Source organism: Moschus berezovskii, chromosome 5, assembly GCF_049115385.1.
Source record: "Moschus berezovskii isolate FMDL1 chromosome 5, NW_MosBer_1.0, whole genome shotgun sequence".
NCBI lineage: Eukaryota > Metazoa > Chordata > Mammalia > Artiodactyla > Moschidae > Moschus > Moschus berezovskii.
Genome location: NC_142464.1, coordinates 66171473 through 66191496, shown reverse-complemented (window position 1 = coordinate 66191496; position 20024 = coordinate 66171473). Strand labels below are relative to the sequence as shown.

The 20024-nt window shown below is 43.1% G+C and overlaps 1 protein-coding gene across 1 annotated transcript in view; it reads right to left on the bottom strand.

Annotated features, from left to right (window-relative positions):
* Positions 1-17234, bottom strand: part of PGM2 (phosphoglucomutase 2) — a 38196-nt gene extending 20962 nt beyond the window's left edge. The window contains exons 1-6 of the mRNA XM_055434493.2: positions 17079-17234; positions 12514-12681; positions 7270-7376; positions 3754-3838; positions 2031-2114; positions 1725-1918 (exon numbers count right to left, since the gene is read on the bottom strand). Coding sequence (XP_055290468.1) covers positions 1725-1918; positions 2031-2114; positions 3754-3838; positions 7270-7376; positions 12514-12681; positions 17079-17207 — 767 coding nt within the window. The 5' untranslated portion in view covers positions 17208-17234. The remainder of the gene's footprint in view (positions 1-1724; positions 1919-2030; positions 2115-3753; positions 3839-7269; positions 7377-12513; positions 12682-17078) is intronic.
* Between the last annotated feature and the right edge of the window lie 2790 nt (positions 17235-20024).

Sequence of the window (20024 nt, the reverse complement as noted above, 5' to 3'; positions counted from 1 at the left end):
ATTTCTAAGAGCAAATTTTTAATCATTATTAACTTTATAAATGCATATATAATTCTGATGCCTGCACCATATCTTTTTTTTTTTGCGCCCGCACATCTTGTGGGATCTTAGTTCCCCAACCAAGAATCAAAGCCCTGCCCTCCATAGTGAAAGCGCACAGTTCTAACCACCACCCAGGACCATCAGGGAATTCCATCTACTATGTCTTTTTTTGAATACTCTTATACACACACACACCCCCCAATACTCAAGGAACCGTGCTCAAAGTTGCTGACTCTAGTGCTACTTGGTGAACAGCAGAAAACTAGAAACCCTTAAGTCTTTATGAAGTTCAGTAAGAGGGACAGAAGGAACATGCACAGATGAGTTTTGTTGGATTACAGACCATTTTTAAATGGTCTCCAGCATTTAAAAATTAGAGAATTTCATATACAAAAATCTAGGTTTCCAGTTTTTCTTAGGAGAAAAAAATCAGATAACTGGTAATGCGGGATCTATGTTTGCATATGGTAACACGAATGGCACGGCAGTTCCCTTCAGGTGGGGTGGGGCTTCCACATTCCATACAGGAGCTGCCACTCGCAGAGAGTCCAGCAAATACAATACTAGAGACAACCCTGAAGTTCTGCTGCTTAACCATCAGTAGTTTCTTCCTAAGGGGACAATCAGGAACGATGGGACCCTTGGCATACTAGGGCAGGACAACCCTTCACTCAGCTCCTCTGCTTCCTATCCGTGAGCATCACATCTGTGTCACGGGGTTAAACAGACTGGTACAGTAGCCATTAAAACAAAAGAGTCAGGACTAATGGGAGCTAATACAGAAAGGTATCCATGAAAAATTAACCAGAGGGGAAAAGGCATAGAACAAGACACATGTACTCTATATTCTTAGCTACGATTTTGAAATACTAATATATTACATGTATATATGTTTATATATGAAATGAAAATTTCTGGAAAGATAAAAAAAGTCAACATTTTCTATTTCACACCTTCCAACAAGCTTTTTTTTACATACATATATAAAAGTATGCACATATACACACACATATATACATATATGTATATATATTATACACACACACACACGGCTTTCCTGGTGGCTCAGACAGTAAAGTGTCTGCCTGCAATTCAGGAGACACAGGTTCGAACCCTAGGTCTGGAATAGCCCCTGGAAAAGGAAATGGAAACCCACTCTAGTACTCTTGCCTACAAAATCCCATGGACAGAGGAGCCTGGTAGGCTGCAGTCTACGGGGTTGCAAAGAGTCAGACATGACTGACTTCACTTTCTTTCTTTACACACACATATACATAAATATGAATCTACAACAGAGGTCAGAAAACCACAGCCTGGGGGCCAGCCACCTGCTTCTACAGTCAAAGGATCTACCACTGAGCTATACCCCTGAAACCCATTTTTATAAACTTTTTTTTTTAAACACAGCTATGTTTGTGTTCATTCATTTCCATATCATCTATGGCTGCTTTCTTGCAACCACAGAGTTGGGTAGTTGAGCAACATAGTGGCTCACAAAGCCAAAAGTATTCACTATCTTTTTAAGAAAAGTTGCCACCCCCTTGTCTATAGCCTCTTAAGTCAGATGCAATAACAGTATATGTAGTATAGAATGCCAGTTGAGGACAAAAATGTAATGAAAACATAATTTGGTTGAATCACATTAATTTAAGTCACTTGAGGTGAGTTTCCAACACATTTACCTGTGAAAACAGTACATTTTAAGGTCTTCAAAATAGTCTTTATTGATGGAAGCGCTTGGATCATGTAGGAGCAGATTGCCATTGAGCACAGAGTCATCCCAGGCTTGAGGCCATGGTTCCAGATTTTCTTCAATAGCCTGTGAAATCCCTTTATCATGAGGAGAGATGATCTGAGCCCCATTATCCCAATAGACCTGGAGAACATGGGAACACATCCAGATGGTTTAGAGTTCATCCATTCCCTGTGCTCCCAAGGCACAGACTTCAGATGGAAGGACATAAGCATGGAGAGAAAAATAAAAATACCTTATAACCATTATCCTGCTTTGGATTGTGAGAGGCAGTTACCATGATTCCAGCACAAAGTTTCAAATGTGATACTGTGTAGGGCTGTAATATAGTAGGAAACAAGAACAATTTGAAGCAAAAAATTAGATATATTTAAAAGGTCTATCATACATTGTTTGTACTATTTTCCCTTTAATAAACATAATATATAGATATTATAATGTGTCATACAATATTTTTGTGCCACATCCAAGGAGTATACTCTTATTACCCTTAAAACTAACTTACACCACTCAAAATTCTGTGATGTGTACCCTAACTAAGAAAGGCGAGTATTTTCCTGTGTATCTTTTTATCCTATCTTCTCCTTGGTGAAGGCAGAAAATTCTTTACACAGTATGATGCCCTGACTCTCCACTGCACATTCTTTTAAGCCTTCTGCTTAGGAAGGAAGCCTACGGCTTCAGTTTATTCTCTCCAACTGCATCCTCTGCTTTTCTTTTCCTGATTTGCTCTTAAGTAAAAGGTTGAGAAAAATGTAGACAATATGGAGAGAGCTCTCAGAGCTTGCATTTATCTCCCACTCCAGGGCTGACTGTCCCGCTCTTGTATTTCTACTACTTCCCCAAATGGGGAGAGGGTCCCCTATGGCTACACCTGAGGTTTACTCTACACAGGGAGCCTGAAGTTCTACCTGTCTGTCCCCCTCTTTCCTCCCACCAAAAATCACTGTGGTCACTTGTCCCTCTAGGAGGTAGCTCACCTTCCCCAGCTGTCCTGAAGCAAAGAAAAAGGGAGAATTACTCCACTACTCCAGTGATGATGAGACACTTATTTAATTCATGTCTGATATAAAAACAATAGCTACCAACTTAATATCGTACAGAAGACCAAGGATGCCTGAATACATGGCAGTTTTTCCATCAAACAGTAAAATTTGAGCCACATTTGGCTGTGACATTGAGCATCTACTGGGATATTTACAAGCTAGGAGGAGCTGCACTTACCTGTCAGTGCACTGGAGAGAGTAAACACAAAGCTAGTGGAGATTACTTCCGTATTTACATACTCTCATTTCTACTTGATGGAAGTGCATTCAAATTATGCTTTTGGTTTAATTTCTAAAAACATATATTCTGAGCATCTGGCCCTACTCTTAAAAGTTCATTCTACTGAAAAGGAACAGCTGTCGTAGTACCTATTGTCCTTTTCTTTAGACTCTGTTACAATAGGAATTTGATAAAAATCTTACTAAAACATGCCAAGCATGCTTCCGGTACTGGCTATGAATAGGATGTAGAATGAAACACTCATATATAAAAAGTTGGTACACCAACTTGTCAAAAATTTCATGGTAAGACATGGTTTGAGGTGAATTCAGATTTGGATTCCAGAAGTTTCCTAATTGTGGTAGCTGAGAAAAAGAATACAAACCGAATGAAAAAGCAAAAAGACAAACAAACAAAAGACATTCTGCTAACCAGCTAAAATATCTTCTGAATGCAAGCAAAAGAAAAAATGCACTAAAAAAAAGAAATCAATTCTGATGAATCAAAAGTTGAACACCAGAGAAATATTACTAGGGTGTGGGAGGAACATTCCTGGAGAGGAAAGTCTTGATAAAAGGCAAGGTGCCCTTCTGTCTTTCAAACAACTGAATCCCAAGAGCACTAAAGATGGTAAAACCTGGCCATGTCCCACCCCGATCCTGGGATAGGAAATTATAAAAGCAAACACTTACCACAAAAGGGGTTGGGGTTATATCAGAAAAGAGGTACACAGGAATCCCCTGGCTGATAAACGTGGTTGCAGCAAGTCGGGCAAATCTGGAAATGCAGAGTGACCGGGGAGAAAAGGAGAGTAGAGTTGTCAGGAGAGCAGGTGACAACAGAGAAGAAAATCAAGGTCCAACCCTTTATTTTTTAATTTTTATATTTATTTGACCACCTCAGGTCTCAGTTGCAGCACTCGAGATCTTCAGGTGCGGCATGCAAGCTCTTAGTTGTGGCATGTGGGATCTAATTCCCTGATCTGGGACCAAACCCAGGCCCCTTGCATTGGGAGCATGGAGTCTAGCCAGTGGACCACCAGAGAAGTCCCCCAACCGTTTCATTAGACGGAGAGCAGCAGCCAGATCGATGAAAACCTTAATTATACTCTGCTGGCAGAGAATATTAAGGCTGGAGGAACCTAAGGAGTCATTTCCTTCCACCCCTTTGTTTAAGAGAAATGGGACTGAAGTTGAGAAAGGCCAGATGACTTGTTCCACGTCCAGCGGGCACACAGCAGCTAAGCCAGGCTCCACCCAAGTCTCTCAGCTCTCTTCCATCTCAGTGGGTCCCAGCCAAGGGCAGCGCTGCTCCCACAGGACACCTGAATCATCCGGAGACCATTCTGGTTGTCACCGGGGTAGGGTGCTAGTGGCAGTGGGTGGATGGAGGCCAGGGATGCTGCTAAGCACCCCACAATGCATAGGGCAGTGCCTACAATGAAGAGTTATCAGGCCCTGTACCAAGTCGCATGGCACCAGGCAGAACAGAGAAATCTCTGTCTACAGCTGTCACTACGCAGGATATGCCATGAAGACTAGTATGTGATTCAATGTTGTCCTTTCCAAAACACACGGCACACTGTCGTGAGTGTGAGATACATGTGAGATACGCGTCTATGTAGCATACACATACATCTTGGCTCCTTTCAGCTCTTACAAGATGACAAATTTTTGACACTTTGACATATTTCTCAATTTCCACAGCATCTGGCTTAGGGCAGGACACAAAACATGGCATCAAGTCTTTCTTCACGCTTGGAGTAAAGTATTTCATCACAATAAACAATTTGCTTCTAATGAACAACATTACACTATTAGAGGATTAAACAAAGTATTTGATCATGCTCTCAAATATTTCTTGAGCACTGACTGCATGGAACACTATTTTGGGAGCTGGCTGGGGCAAAAACAGCAGATCTTTAACAACTCAGGCATTAAAATTCCTAGAATTAAGAGTAATACAAAAATGATTTTGACAATTTAAAAACTGCCTCTATATAGGAGAAGGTAAAAATACAACAAATTTTAGCAAAAATAATTTAAATAAAAACCTGAATTAGATACATACTGCATTCACTACAAGGTACAGAAGTCACTTTTACAACCTCAGGAAATGACATTGTTCATGGTAAACCATCGAGAGGAAGTGCTCCAGCAAAAAAGGGGGTCATATAACATGATTATGACCAGTAATGGGCAAGCTCTAGGCATTTTGTAACTAAAGTTTTATAAAACTTTATTCAGTCATGAACTGTTCATGGCTGTTTTCATGCTACATGGCAGAGCTGAGAGAGACTGTGCAGCCTATAGTGTGTAAGATATTTACTATTTGCCCTTTAGGGAAAGAATCTGCTGACCCCTGGTGCCAGCCTCTTTATATTTAAATTGTGGTATCTTCTCTCATTTTATGGTCTTACAGCAAAAAGTACATAGATTACAGGTTTTGTGAGCACTAAATAAGTAGATACCTAGGTGCCTAACTCGCATTCAGCACTTGAATGATTCTAGCATCATCACCACCACCACCACACCACCATCATCAACACTACCACCTCCACAACTGCTACCACCACTACCATCACCATCATCATCTGCCTACAGCTACAAGAGGCAGTCTCATTGGTCTGCGGATGTTACAAGAATGCACTTTGCAATGGGCATTTGAGAATGAGAAGAAGCTCATGAGACTTACAAATAGTTGCTGCTGCTACTGCTGCTGCTAAGTCACTTCAGTCGTGTCCGACTCTGTGTGACCCCATAGATGGAAGCCCACCAGGCTCCCCCTTCCCTGGGATTCTCCAGGCAAGAACACTGGAGTGGGTTGCCATTTCCTTCTCCAATGTGTGAAAGTGAAAAGTGAAAGTAAAGTCGCTCAGTCATGTCTGATCCTTAGTGACCCCACAGACTGCAGCCTACCAGGCTCCTCCATCCATGGGATTTTCTAGGCAAGAGTACTGGAGTGGCTTGCCATTGCCTTCTCCGTTACAAATAGTAAAAGAGAAAAATTTCATAAAAGGAAGAAAAGTGAGAAGGAGAAATAATGCTGCTGTTGTTCAGTTGCCCGGTCGTGTCCGACTCCTTGAGACCCCATGGACTGCCATACGCCAGGCCTCCCTGTCCCTCACCATCTCCTGAAGTTTGCCCAAGTTCACGTCTAACACATCCAGCCATCTAAATCCTCTGACGCCCTCTTCTACTTCTGCCTTCAATCTTTCCCAGAATCAGGGACTTTTCCAATGAATCAGCTGTTTGCATCAGATGACCAAAATACTGGAGTTTCAACTTCAGCATCAGTCCTTCCAACAAGTATTCAGGGTTGACTTCCCTTAAGATTGACTGATTTGATCTCCTTGCTGTCCAAGGGACTCTCAGGAGTCTTCTCCAGCATCATAGTTCGAAGGCATCAAGACTGGAGATATCAAGGGAACATTCTGCCCAAGGATGGGCGCAATAAATGACAAATAGTAGAGACCCTAGTAGATGCTGAAGAGATCAAGAAGAGAAGGAAAAAATACACAGAAGAACTGTATAAAAAAGATCCAGATGAACTGGATGACAACGATGGTGTGGTCAGCCATCCAGAGCCAGACGTTCTGGAGAGCAAAGTCAAGTGGGCTTTAGGAAGCACTGCTATTAATAAAGCTAGTGTATGGAACAGAATTCCAGTAGAACTATTCAAAACCCTAAAGGATAATGCCACTAAGGTGCTGCATTCAATATGTCAGCAAATCTGGAAGACCAAGCAGTGACCACTGCATTGGACAAGGTCAATTCTCATCCCAATTCCCAAAAAGGGTAGTACTAAAGAATGTGCTAACCATTAGACAATTGCACTCATCGCCCACGCTATTCATGTCATGCTTAAAATCTTGCATGCTAGGCTTCAGCATTATGTGAACCAAGAACTTCCAGATGTCTAAGCTGGATTTAGAAAAGGAAGAGGAACCAGAAATAATATTGACACTTAGAAAGAACTGCCTTAGATAGGTATTAAGTTCTACATTGTCTAAATAATTACACTTTCTTAACCCAAACATAAAACCAGAATTCTTAAAAGTTACAAACAGAATCTACCCATCTTTTTTATAGTTAAGCAATATAGCTGACAAAAGTATTTAACACCAATCTATTGAAATGGTGATTACAATAAAACTACAAAATACACAACAAAAATATAGTTTCCAGAATAGTAATATCTTTACATACCTTCTGCTGCTGCCTCCACTTGCTGGATGGGCTCGAGCATCAAAGCTGATCACAACACCTCTTTGCTTCAGGTCACTGAATTGTTTTTCCAGGTACCTGCAAAATCCCTAAAAAACACCGCATGAATTAAAAGAGTATGTATGTTTTAACACACTAAACCAAAAATTGATCAAATTTTCTCTGCTTCCACAAGAGAACACTGTAGCAGGAGAGAAATCCCTCAGTAACTAAGTGAATGGTACAATAGGAAAATAACAGCTTTATTTATTTTCTGTCTGTATAAACACTTAGTGTTTATAATCAGTAAACCCAGATCAACTTGGCCAAGAAATCCCATTTTACAGATGGAAAAGCTAGAACTTTCAATGACTGGCCCAGTTTCAGATACACAAATAGCAGAGCCTAGATTTGTACCTGCAAGCCATGAAATTAAGACGCCTGCTCCTTGGAAGAAAAGCTATGACAAACCTAGAGAGCACACTAAAAAGCAGAGACATTATTTTGCCAGCAAAAGTCCGTCTAGTCAAAGCTATGGTTATTCCAGTAGTCATGTATGGATGTGAGAGCTGGACCATAAAGAAGGCTGAGCACCGAAGAATTGATACTTTGAACCGTGGTATTGGAGAAGACTCTTGAAACTCCCTTGGACTGCAAGGAAATCGAACCAGTCAATCCTAAAGGAAATCAACCCTGAATATTCATTGGAAGGACTGATGCTAAAGTTGAAGCTCCACTACTTTGGCCACCTGATGCAAACAGCTGACTCATTTGAAAAGACCCTGGTCCTGGGAAGATTGAAGGCAGGAGGAGAAGGGGACAACAGAGGATGAGATGGTTGGATGGCATCACCAACTCAATGGCATGAGTTTGAGTAAGCTCTGGGAGTTGGTGACGGACAGGGAAGCCTGGCGTGCTGCAGTCCATGAGACTGCAAACAGTCATACGTAACTGAGTGACTGAACAACAACAGACTTGTGCCTGGGTCTGGTTAGAGGTGGTTCAGTGCTAAATTAAAAGTACACAGAATCTGTGGGCTTGTACAACCACTTATGAGCAAATGACAAGTTCCTTAATCTCTCAGTGCCTCAGTTTTCTCTTCTGTAAAATGGGAATAGTACCTACTTCTAAGGACTGCAAGAGGACTAACTGAGTTAAAACATGCCATGTGCTAAGAATCTAACACCAAGGATGCACTATGTGTTTGCTGTCATGAGCATTACTTTTACTGTCATTTTCCTTCAAAGCTTGCACCCATTTTATACAAATCTAAAATCTCTGAGGACAAGGAGGTATTTCAGATATTTCAACCTGCTCTATATGAAGAAAAGTAAAAGAAATTCAACACAGTTGGTAAGATTTTGTCAGTTAACAGATCTAAACTCATTCTGTTTGTGAAATTATTTTCCAGCAGACAGGTCTTAAGGAGGCTCTATCAGTCCACTATCATACAAATAAAAATTGTGCAGAGTTTGGGCTATTCCCATCCACCTAGAAATGATGGAACACACAATTCCTGCATCTTAGTGGGTACAGTAACATCACCTCAGTCTGAAATATGGACAATTAGAAAACTGTGAACTTTGACTTCAAGAGGTTTTGATTACTTGACAAAATAGGTTTTATTACAGAACAAAAAGAACTCTGTAGGTTAGGTTGATTAGGTTATAATCACGGTTCATATTTCTTATTTCACTTCGATTAAAGGCAGTCATAAAATGAACTGTAACTCTTATTTTTGGTAGGGCAATATTTCACAGCTTTGGTGCCAGAGTGGTGACAGTTTAGAAAGCCTTTAGCTTTTCCTGTACAAAAATACTGCATTGGGCGAATCTGCTGAAGCTTCTGAGGGATACAAAGTAATAAGCACACATGGGAGCTGTTTTTGTGGGATTTCTAGAAGGTACCAGATGCTCACACTCTAAGGCTTTCCATAGGGATAGTGCCCTCTCTCTGGCCCTGGAGGACCCCTGAGCTATGGCCCCAATGTTCAAGAGGGTTAAAAACATTCAGTTCAGTTCAGTCATTCAGTCATGTCCGACTCTGCGAATCCAAGGACTGCAGCACACCAGGCTTCCCTGTCCATTACCAACTCCTGGAGTTTACTCAAACTCATGTCTATCGAGTCGGTGATGCCATCCAACATCTCATCCTCTGTCGTCCCCTTCTCCTCCTGCCCTCAATCTTTCCCAGCATCAGGGTCTTTTCAAATGAGTCAGCTCTTCGCATCAGGTGGCTAAAGTATCGAAGTTGCAGCTTCAGCATCAGTCCTTCCAAAGAATATTCAGGTCTGATTTCCTTTAGGATGGACTGGTTGGACCTCCCTGCAGTCCACGGGACTCTCAAGAGTCTTCTCCAACACCACAGTTCAAAAGCATCAATTCTTCTGCACTCAGCTTTCTTTATAGTCCAAATCTCACATCCATACGTGACCACTGGAAAAACCATAGCTTTGACTAGATGGACCTTTGTTGGTAAAGTAATGTCTCTGCTTTTTAATATGCTGTCTAGGTTGGTCATAGCTTTTCTTCCAAGGAGCAAGCGTCTTTTAATTTCATGGCTGCAATCACCATCTGCAGTGATTTTGGAGCCCAGAAAAATAAAGTCAGACACTGTTTCCACTGTTTCCGCATCTATTTGCCATGAAGTGATGGGACTGGATGCCATGATCTTAGTTTTTTGAGTGTTGAATTTTAAGCTAGTTTTTTCACTCTCTTCTTTCACCTTCATCAAGAGGTTCTTTAATTCCTCTTCTCTTTCTGCCATAAGGGTGGTGTCAGATACTTAAAACTAAGATACTTTAGACTAAAGCATTCAGCCTTAGTCTAAAATCCCTATTGTCTTCAAAGGGCTCTAAAAAACTCTAGGGCCTGCTGAGGTCGAGTACCTGCGGGCACAACTAAGAGAAGGTGGGATGCTTTTTCCACAGAAGAGACTCACTGAAGAATCAAAATATTATCGTAGAACAGAAGAAACACCCTTTATATAGCTTCCAAAGGTTAAACCTCAACCAACATGGAAAAGCAGCAGAAAGACATATTTGGCTCAAAATAAAGAAACCATTCTTAAATGAGAATGATCCAAAGATAGGATGGCTATTTCAGAAGACAATGAATTCTCCATCATTGATGTGTCATGGCTCAGTTAAGGAACCTTACAGGAAATGATAACCTCCATCAATGAGGCAAACAATACAAAAATTTCCCTCTAGTCTCTATACTGTTTCCCATTGGGATATTCCTGTCCACATCCACCAGCTTCTTAAATACAACCAGATGAATCTGGGGCACCAATAGGACAAGAGTCCACACAAGGGACCAGCAAGCAGGGAGTGTGCAGAAGACTCCAGGCTCCACACCAGCCCAAGTGATGCCAAAAGCAGCCGCCCCACTGAGCCCTACCCACATTACAGATCTGTGAGCAAAACAAATGTGGTTGTTGTTTAAAACCACCGTGTTTCATGTGATTTGTTGTACAGCCCTAGTAACAGGGCAGAGGGCAACCTTATCCATCAGCATGATCCCATGTTATCCATAAGCATGATCCCATGTTATCCATAAACTAGAACGAGATTCCCAGGCTCACTTTATTCCAAGTCTTCCCTCCAGAAAGATCTCAGGGAGCCCTACTGCTTAATAGGTATGTGCAGCCAGTGGTTTCCAGGGCAATTCAGTACCTTATGTGAGATTTCTTTCTTAGGATTTTGCTAGAACATGCCCAACTCTGGTCTTTTTAAGTAGACGTAAAGTACACATAATCACCAGTAGCTAATTTTCCCAGCCTTTTCTTTCCCAGACTAAAATGACTTTCATTTTTAACATGTCCCAGCAGCTGAAGAAACAGAACGACCTGTTCCACTTCATTTCCCTCACAGACAGAACTCTCAACACTCAGCGGCAGCTGTTTTGTCAAAGGCTTCATGTTTATTGCTAAAAGCTGAATGTAGCCCCGATAGTAAAATTCACAAATAAAGGCAAGGAAACTCGGCAATAATTTCCAACTATACTATAAATTAAAACTAAACAGAACTAATAACTCTTGGTTATTCTGGCAGTTAAAAAAAGTTTCAACACGTATCTGGACAACCATAACAAAACATAAAAACATAAAAGTCCGTTGGTTTAGTTGGTGGATTTGCACTGGAATGAAGCACCCTGAGGGAATCTGTTTTGGTCATTATTATATCCCTCATGTCTGGCACCTAATAAATCTCTGTGAAATGAATAAACAAATGAATGAATTTCAAAACAATGCTGCTTCCACTGCCTGTACAAGCCTAACTTTATGGAGTAAATGTGTGACACCCTGTGCCGAGGCAAACCCACCAGATTATTCCACAATGAAACCAAATTAGGTCTGTCAAATACAAAAGGTGCCTGGAGTTAAATTAATTAAATGAGGAGGCCATTGGACTGAGGTGGCTTTAATGCCCTAAGAGCCTACTAAGCAAGCCAAAGCCTAAACTCATAAAAGCCTCAAGGTGAAGAATTCATAACTGAAGAACAGCCAATCACAAACAGCCAGCTAAGCCTTCCCAAATATGGCACCCACTTGAGCTGGAGCCAATCTATTAATTTCCTTGCTTTGTTTCTGCCTCTCCTCTATAAAAGTCTTGCCCCTAGTTCCTGTCAGTGGAGCGCTCTGAGGGGGAGCAGACTACGTGACCCTAAAATATGTCACTCTTGCATGTGGATCATTTTGAGCTGAGGCAATCAAGAGCTGGCAGACCGAAGAAAAACTTTTACCTCTTCCTTAGCAACCTAAAAGAATTCAGATAAGGAGTCTGATCCTGAAAGAGAGCTATTACCAGAGATAACTTTAAATCTGAAAGACCTATCTGTATGGCAGGCAAATATCTACCAAACATTTCCTTTGCTACTGTCCTATGGACAGTATAAAACACCATATATATATTTGAAAAGTCCATCTCCTGCCATTCTCCAGCTTCAACTGCTAGATTTGCCCTTGGGTCTCACTGCATTTGTGTGGCTCTTATATGTATATAATTAAACTTGTTTACTCCTGTTAATCTGTCTTATGCCAATTTAATTAACAGACCAACCAAAGAATCCAGAAGTGTATAGAAAAAATATTTTCTTCCCAACAGTTTCTAACTACATCCAGTTCAGAACTGCTTGATTCGAATAGATTTTTGCTCAAATAAATTCTTAAAAAATTTAATATGCTTCAGTTTATTTTTTAACACTGGGAAAATGTTAAGAATTAAGAAGTATAAAAATGTGGTACCTGTGTTGTCTGAATGATGGTTAAGTCATTCATATGAGAAATTCCTGCTCCCATAGCAGCTCGGAGGCCAGCTGTCCCAAATTCCATTCGAGCACTAAAACATTTTTGTAGTTCTTCTGTATTACCTGCTGCAATGAGTTGTTTCACTGATGCCAAAGTTAAAGGATTCTGCAAAACAGGAATGTATATGCCAGATATAGCCAGGTGAATAACACAATGAAAAAGCTGAAAAAAAACCCAGCAACCACAATAATTCTAACCTACAGGAGAAAATAGTATATATGTATGTATTTGCAAAGAATACACATATATTTATAGATATAGATATACACACATACATATACATATTGTTATTGCTGTTCTTCAGTCACTAAGTCATGTTTGACTCTTTTGCAACTGCATGGACTGTAGCCCACCAGGCTCCTCTGTCTACGGGGTTTCCCAGGCAACAATACTGGAGTGGGTTGCCATTTCCTCCTCGAGGAGATCTTCCCAGACCAGGGATCAAGCCCAAGTCTCCTGCATTGGCAGGTAGATTCTTTACCACTGAGCCACCAGGGAAGCCCACATATACATATATACACACATGTATAGGCTTTTCAGTTTTATGAGGGTTTTGAAATTTGAAATATGAAGTTGGTCTTTTAAAAATTATAAAGTGTGATACTGGGTTATAACAAGAAATACATAAGACTTCCCTGGCGGTCCAGTGGTTAAGACTCCACGCTTTCAATGTAGTGGGTATGAGTTCAATCCCTAGTTAGCAAACTAAGATCCCACATACTGCATGGTGTGAACAAAAAATTTTTTTTAATTAAGAAATATACATTTATTATTCCTGAGACGGTAAAGAATCTGCCTGCGATGAGGGAGACCTGGGTTTGATCCCTGGGTTGGGAAGATCCCCTGGAAAAGGGAACAGAAACCCACTCAAGTATTCTTGCCTGAAGAATTCGATGGACAGAGGAGCCTGGCAGGCTACAGTTCATGGGGTCGAAAAGAGTCGGACAGCACTAAGTGACTAACACTTTATTGTTCCTAGTTTCTAGCAAAGAGGTCAAAAACCCTTGAAATTCCCTGAATGATTGGATGAAAGTTGCATCTTCTGTTATTCATAATAAATCCTTTTCATCCATACCTGAGTTTATCCTAATGAGGTGACTACTGTGAACCAACCAAGTGATCAGCTGATGGGAACTTTCAACTCCATCCTCCCCTGAATTCCAAGAAGGGGAGGGGCTGGAGATTAAGATTAATAACCAATAGCCAATAATTTAATTAATCATACCTATGTAAAGGCACTGAAGCTCTGCACCTCTTCCTACCGAACCTTGCCCTATGGATCTCTTCCAGTTGGCTGTTCTTGGGTTGTGTCCTTCATTAATAAAATTGGTAATAATAAGTAAAACGCCTTCCAGAGTTCTGTAAGCTATCCTAGCAAATCACCAAACCCTAGAAGGGGGTCATGAGACCCCCCGGTTTACTGCTGCTTGGTCAGAAGTACAGGTGACAATGTGGGGCTTCTCTGGGTATCTTAAGTGGGAGCAATCTTGTCGGATGGAGCCCTTAAGCGGGGGTGGGGGTGGGGGAGATGGGGGGAGGGGGTCTACACTAACTCTGGGTAGTTACTGTCACAGTTGAGTTAAATTGACACCCAGTTGGTGTCCACAGAAAAATGAGAACTTGCTCCGTGTGAAAAGCTCACACATTTTGTGTCTGAAGTATTATGAGCACAAGGAAATTGGTTTTCCTTTATAATGTAAGTATTATTTTCTTCCCTACAAAGGTAAGCACTTTTGAAGAAACAGGATGAATACACAGGCTTTGGGGTCTAAGACTCAGAATGGAATCCCAGCCACATCATCATTCACCAAATTTATACTGTTGGGCAGAATATCTAGTTTCTTGAATTCTGAGTTTCTTCATCTCTAAAATAGGAACAACCTATAACCTTCCTTACAAGGTGGTTCTGAGGTGGTTTATATTAAATTAACATAAAACACCCTTTTCTGTCTGGCATCTAGTAATAATCAGATGTTATTTTCTTCCCTAATATCTTCAAATTTTCCCAGAGTGATAAGCTTATAGAATTCAAATCAAAACACTACTTTGGTAGTGTTTTGGTCTTTTAAAAATTATAATGTGTGATACTGTGATATAATAAGAAATACATGAGACTTCCCTGGCAATCAAATTTGAATCTCGCAATAACTACAATAGGCAGGCAACTAACAAAAACCCCGTTTTATAGATGGAGAAGCCTCAAATATAGTGTCTTGCTTAAACTGCATGAAAAGCATTAACTTAGTACCTTTTCTGTTACATTGACTGCTTCAAATGGACACTCACCTGAATCATTCATTTTTTGGGTACAATGGTTACACAAAATGTTAAGAATGGAGAAAAATGACAATTATATTAATTTCACATCAAACTTTTAAATTAAGAATTCAGGGTAACAAACTTTATTTCTATCTTCCAGCTATCATCTCAAGTAGATAAACATGCAGGCAAAACGTGGCCACATAATTAAACTTTGAAATGCTACTGCAATAAAACACTGGCTTTCTGGAATTAAGCCCACACTTCCAGATTGTTCCAGATTCAACAGGAAACAAGTAAAAGCCCATCTTCTTAGTTAAAAGCAATAGCCACTGACCACAGAGCACAAGCTGACTTATCAGATAGTCAGGTGTCCCCAAGTTAGGGCTCAGATCTGGAATGTAAAAGAGGTTCAACGGATATTTGCGGAGGGAATGAGAAAACACAGACTTCAAGGTCATACTCAATACCCGGTAATTCTTTCATTCACAGTGTAGACTCGGAAAATCCTAATTGACTTTCAACATCTCTAAAAGACCAAATAGCCAGAGAGAAACCAAAGGAGGCAGAAAGATAAGAATAAAAAAATCAAGAGGTCAGTGGAGATCAGAATAAGATGTGCAAATGACACATCTGTCGGTGTCCAAAGGAATGGGGAGGGAGGCACAGTGGAAATGCTGGAGGGTACCTGCTGGGTGCCCTGCCACCCTTAGGGCAATCTGACCAGAGTGCTGCAATGCTTTTAGCTGGCCGGAAGTTTCCTCTGGGTGCCTGTCTCAAGTCAAAGAAGAAACTGAGAAAGGAAAGAACAAGAGGAGTGGCAGAAATTTAAAAATGAGAATAACACCCCCTCACCTCTATCTAGTGAGGCACTGTCTGTATACACAGATACAACATTTTGTAGAAACTGGATTTTTATTTCTTCAAAGGGAAAGTTTTATGAAAATAATTCATTACCAATTACAGCTTTAAAAGATTTCTACTCACTGCCAGTTACTGAGTTATCAGAAATGGGGACCTTTCCCTCCTCCAAAGAATTATAAGAAAAAGGAGTTGCCCATAGCATCCAGAGACAATCTGTACTGGCATTTCCAGTGCAGGGGCGGTAGGGTGAAGGGGAAGTCCTCACTGACTCAATATCCTACGCCTCTGCCACTGTGTAGGCTGATGGACAACGCAAGTTAGTGAAGAAGTGGGCAGCACCTGCTACGTGACTTCCTGAGGCCCAGTGCTAAACAAAAAAGGGACTCCTTGTTGAAAATATTTTTAAGACTTTCAAAGTGGGACAGAATATTAAACCAAGTGCTGGGCCCTCCTTGGAGAACAGGTCCTGTGCAACCCAGTGAATCTCATGTCTTTGAAGTAAGTCCTGGAGACCGACACTGATAAATAAACCCACAAGCAAGTGTTTTTGTTTTTTGGCCAATCTCTGGAAGAGGTATGAGGGTAAAGAACAGTATGTTTAAGGAGAGTATTAGAAAGAAATAATTCACCCTTGGGAGCCAGGGAAGGCCTCTCTACATAAGCCACATTTAAGTTCAGACCTGAAACAGGAGTAACCACAGGAGAAACAAGTTTAGCGTAAGAGAGCCGGAGGGAACTGCCAGGAAAGCAAACAGATGCAAGAGACCCAACAAATAGGAAGTGAGAGTCCTAGATTAGAAAGGAGACTGGGAATGGTGTCTGGAGCTGGGTCCCTGCTCCAACACCTCAGAGAGTGAAAAGCTAGGGTGCTGTGTCCAAAGGCTCCCCATCTTCTTCCCAGAAGAGTCAGAGACCTCAGAAAAACGCCAGAAGCCAAGCGGGCCCAAAGGAAAGCACCTATATTGGTAACCAAGCGCCTGGGAATGCCGCTCTGCCAAGTCCCCATGAGCCTGAGGAACAGGGGGAACAATTCTGGGTCGCTAGGGGATGCACCGCCGACTGCAGAGGGCGAGCCCTGTGGGCAGAGTGGCAGGAACCCGCGGTCGCCTCTATCAGAAGAGGCCCCGGAGCCCGGCTCGCTCCCCGACTCCTGGCCCGCCGGACGGCAGGTTTGGTTCCGGAACAACCTTTCTGGGCCAACTTCGAATGGGCCACAAACCGGCCACACCGACGAGGCCTGGCGGCCGCCCCTTACCCTCTGGGCAGGACCCGCTCGGCCCCACGGGGTGGGCGGGGAGGGAAGGAAGCACTTTCACTCGCCACAGGAAAGGGGACCCCGCACCTCCCCCGGGCGCTCCCGGCCCCAAGGGACCCCTCACCTTGTCCCATCTCAGCCACCGGGCCGTCTCCTGGTCCAGCCGGGAGTCCATGCCTGCGTCGCCCCCTCCCGGAGCCCCCGTCCCAGCTGCCGCCGCCACCGCCACCGCCGCCACCTCCGCCACCTCCATCCGCGCTGCCACCACCAAGTTCAGGAGGTTGCCAGACCGTCCTTCCGGCGGGGCGGGGCGATCCGGGGGCGGGGCGGGGCGAGCCGAGCCGGGAGCGGGGCGGGGCGATCCGGGGCGGGGCGGGGCGATCCGGGAGCAGGGCGGGGCGATCCGGGAGCGGGGCGGGGCGAGCCGGGGGCGGGGCGGGGAGAAGCGGCTCCCGAGCCACCGGAGTCCGGGAGGAAAATGACGCGCTCGGCCGAGGAGCACGCCTCCTGGCAGTGTGCCCGCGCGCCTGGGCGGGGGAGAGGGAGGCGGGGCAGCGGGATAGAAGTGTGGGGGTGGAGGTGGGGCTGCCGAAAGGTCACGAGGTTACTCCTATTCACACTTCAGCCATTCATTCAGGTCCTACTGTGCTCCAGGCACCTGGTCAGGAGCCGGGATCCGACCACCCGTAAACCCAGTTCAGTTCAGTTCAGTTCAGTCGCTCAGTCGTGTCCGACTCTCTGCGACCCCATGAACCACAGCACGCCAGGCCTCCCTGTCCATCACCAACTCCCGGAGTTCACTCAAACTCATGTCCATCGAGTCGGTGATCCCATCCAGCCATCTCATTCTCAGAGAGGAGCCTAAAATCTATGCAGAAATTCTGAGGGTCAAGAATAACCGAGAAAAATATTGAAAAGAAGATTAAGTGGGACGATTAAGATACATAGATGGTGAGACAGAATGGAGAGTCCAGAAACAAGTCTACGTGTGTATGGACGTGTGTGTTTGTGCTCAGTCGTGTGGGACCCTGCGAACCCATTGACTATGGCCCGGCAGGCTTCTCTCTCCAAGGGATTTTTTTAGTCAGGAAGACTGGAGTAGGTTGCCGGTTCCTCCAGGGGATCTTCCCGACCTAGAGATCCAACCCATGTCTTCTGAGTCTCCTGCATTGGTAGGCAAATTCTTTACCACTAAGCCACAGTTCATTTATTTCAGAGGTGGCGCTGCAGAGCACGGGGAAAGGACGGTATTTTCAGTTAATGGTGCTAGGTCAGTTGGATATCTATGGAGGAAGAAGAAAAAAGAAACTTGAGCCTGTCTCTCACATCACATCTCATATAAATATGCATTCCAGGTTAGTTGTAGATCTAAGTGTGAAACGTACAATGAAACTTCTTCATGAGTTATCTTCATCATCTTAGGACCACTAACCCATAAAAGTGGCGAAGAAAATGGCAACCCACTCCAGAATTCTTGCCTGGAGAATCCCATGGGCGGAGGAGCCTGGCAGGCTACAGTCCATGCGGTCCCAAGAGTCCCACATGACTTAGTGACTAAACCAACCAACCAACCCATAAAAACATGCATGCAGTGAGCATGAAAATGTATATGCAAGAATGTCTCTAGCGTCATTATTCGTAATGGCTCCCGAATGTCCATCAACAATACAATAGATAAATACATTGTAGTATATTCATTCCGGAGAAGGCAATGGCAAGCCACTCCAGTACTCTTGCCTAGAAAATCGCATGGACGGGGGAGCCTGGTGGGCTGCAGTCCATGGGGTCGCTACTAGTCGGACACGACTGAGCGACTTCACTTTCACTTTCACTTTCACACATTGGAGAAGGAAATGGCAACCCACTCCAGTGTTCTTGCCTGGAGAATCCCAGGGACGGGGGAGCCTGGTTGGCTGCCGTCTATGGGGTCACACAGAGTCGGACACGACTGAAGTGACTTAGCAGCAGCAGCAGCAGTATATTCATTCAATAATATAGGCAAAGTACCTTGCTTATTTAACTTATATGCAAAGTACATCATGAGGAACGCTGGGCTGGAAGAAGCACAAGCTGGAATCAAGATTGCTGGGAGAAATATCAATAACCTCAGATATGCAGATGACACCACCCTTATGGCAGAAAGTGAAGAGGAACTCAAAAGCCTCTTGATGAAAGTGAAAGAGCAGAGTGAAAAGGTTGGCTTGAAGCTCAACTTTCAGAAAACAAAGATCATGGCATCTGGTCCCATCACTTCATGGGAAATAGATGGGGAAACAGTGGAAACAGTGTCAGACTTTATTTCTGGGGGCTCCAAAATCACTGCAGATGCTGATTGCAGCCATGAAATTAAAAGACGCTTACTCCTTGGAAGGAAAGTTATGATCAACCTAGATAGTATATTAAAAATCAGAGACATTACTTTGCCAACCAAGGTCCGTCTAGTCAAGGCTATGGTTTTTCCCGTGGTCATGTATGGATGTGAGAGTTGGACGATGAAGAAAGCTGATCGCCGAAGAATTGATGCTTTTGAACTGTGGTGTTGGAGAAGACTCTTGAAAGTCCCTTGGACTGCAAGGAGATCCAACCAGTCCATTTTAAAGGAGATCAGTCCTGGGTGTTCATTGGAAGGACTGATGCTAAAGCTGAAACTGCAATACTTTGGCCACCTCATGTGACGAGTTGACTAAAAGACTCTGATGCTGGGAAAGGTTGAGGGCGGGAGGAGAAGGGGACGGCGGAGAATGAGATGGCTGGATGGCATCACTGATTCTATGGACATGAGTTTGAGTGAACTCCAGGAGTTGGTGATGGACAGGGAGGCCTGGCATGCTGTGTGATTCATGGGGTCGCGGAGAGTCAGACATGACTGAGTGACTGAACTGAACTGAACTGATGGTCTATTCATACAGCAGGGAAAAAGAAATATTGTACATATTATAGATGCAGCTCACAAACATTATGTTGAATGAAGGGCTCCCCACCCCCAATATTGGCTCATTCCTCATATATGAAATTCTAAAATAGCTAAAAATATAAGGAAAGGAAACAGATCAATAGTGTCCAAGAATTG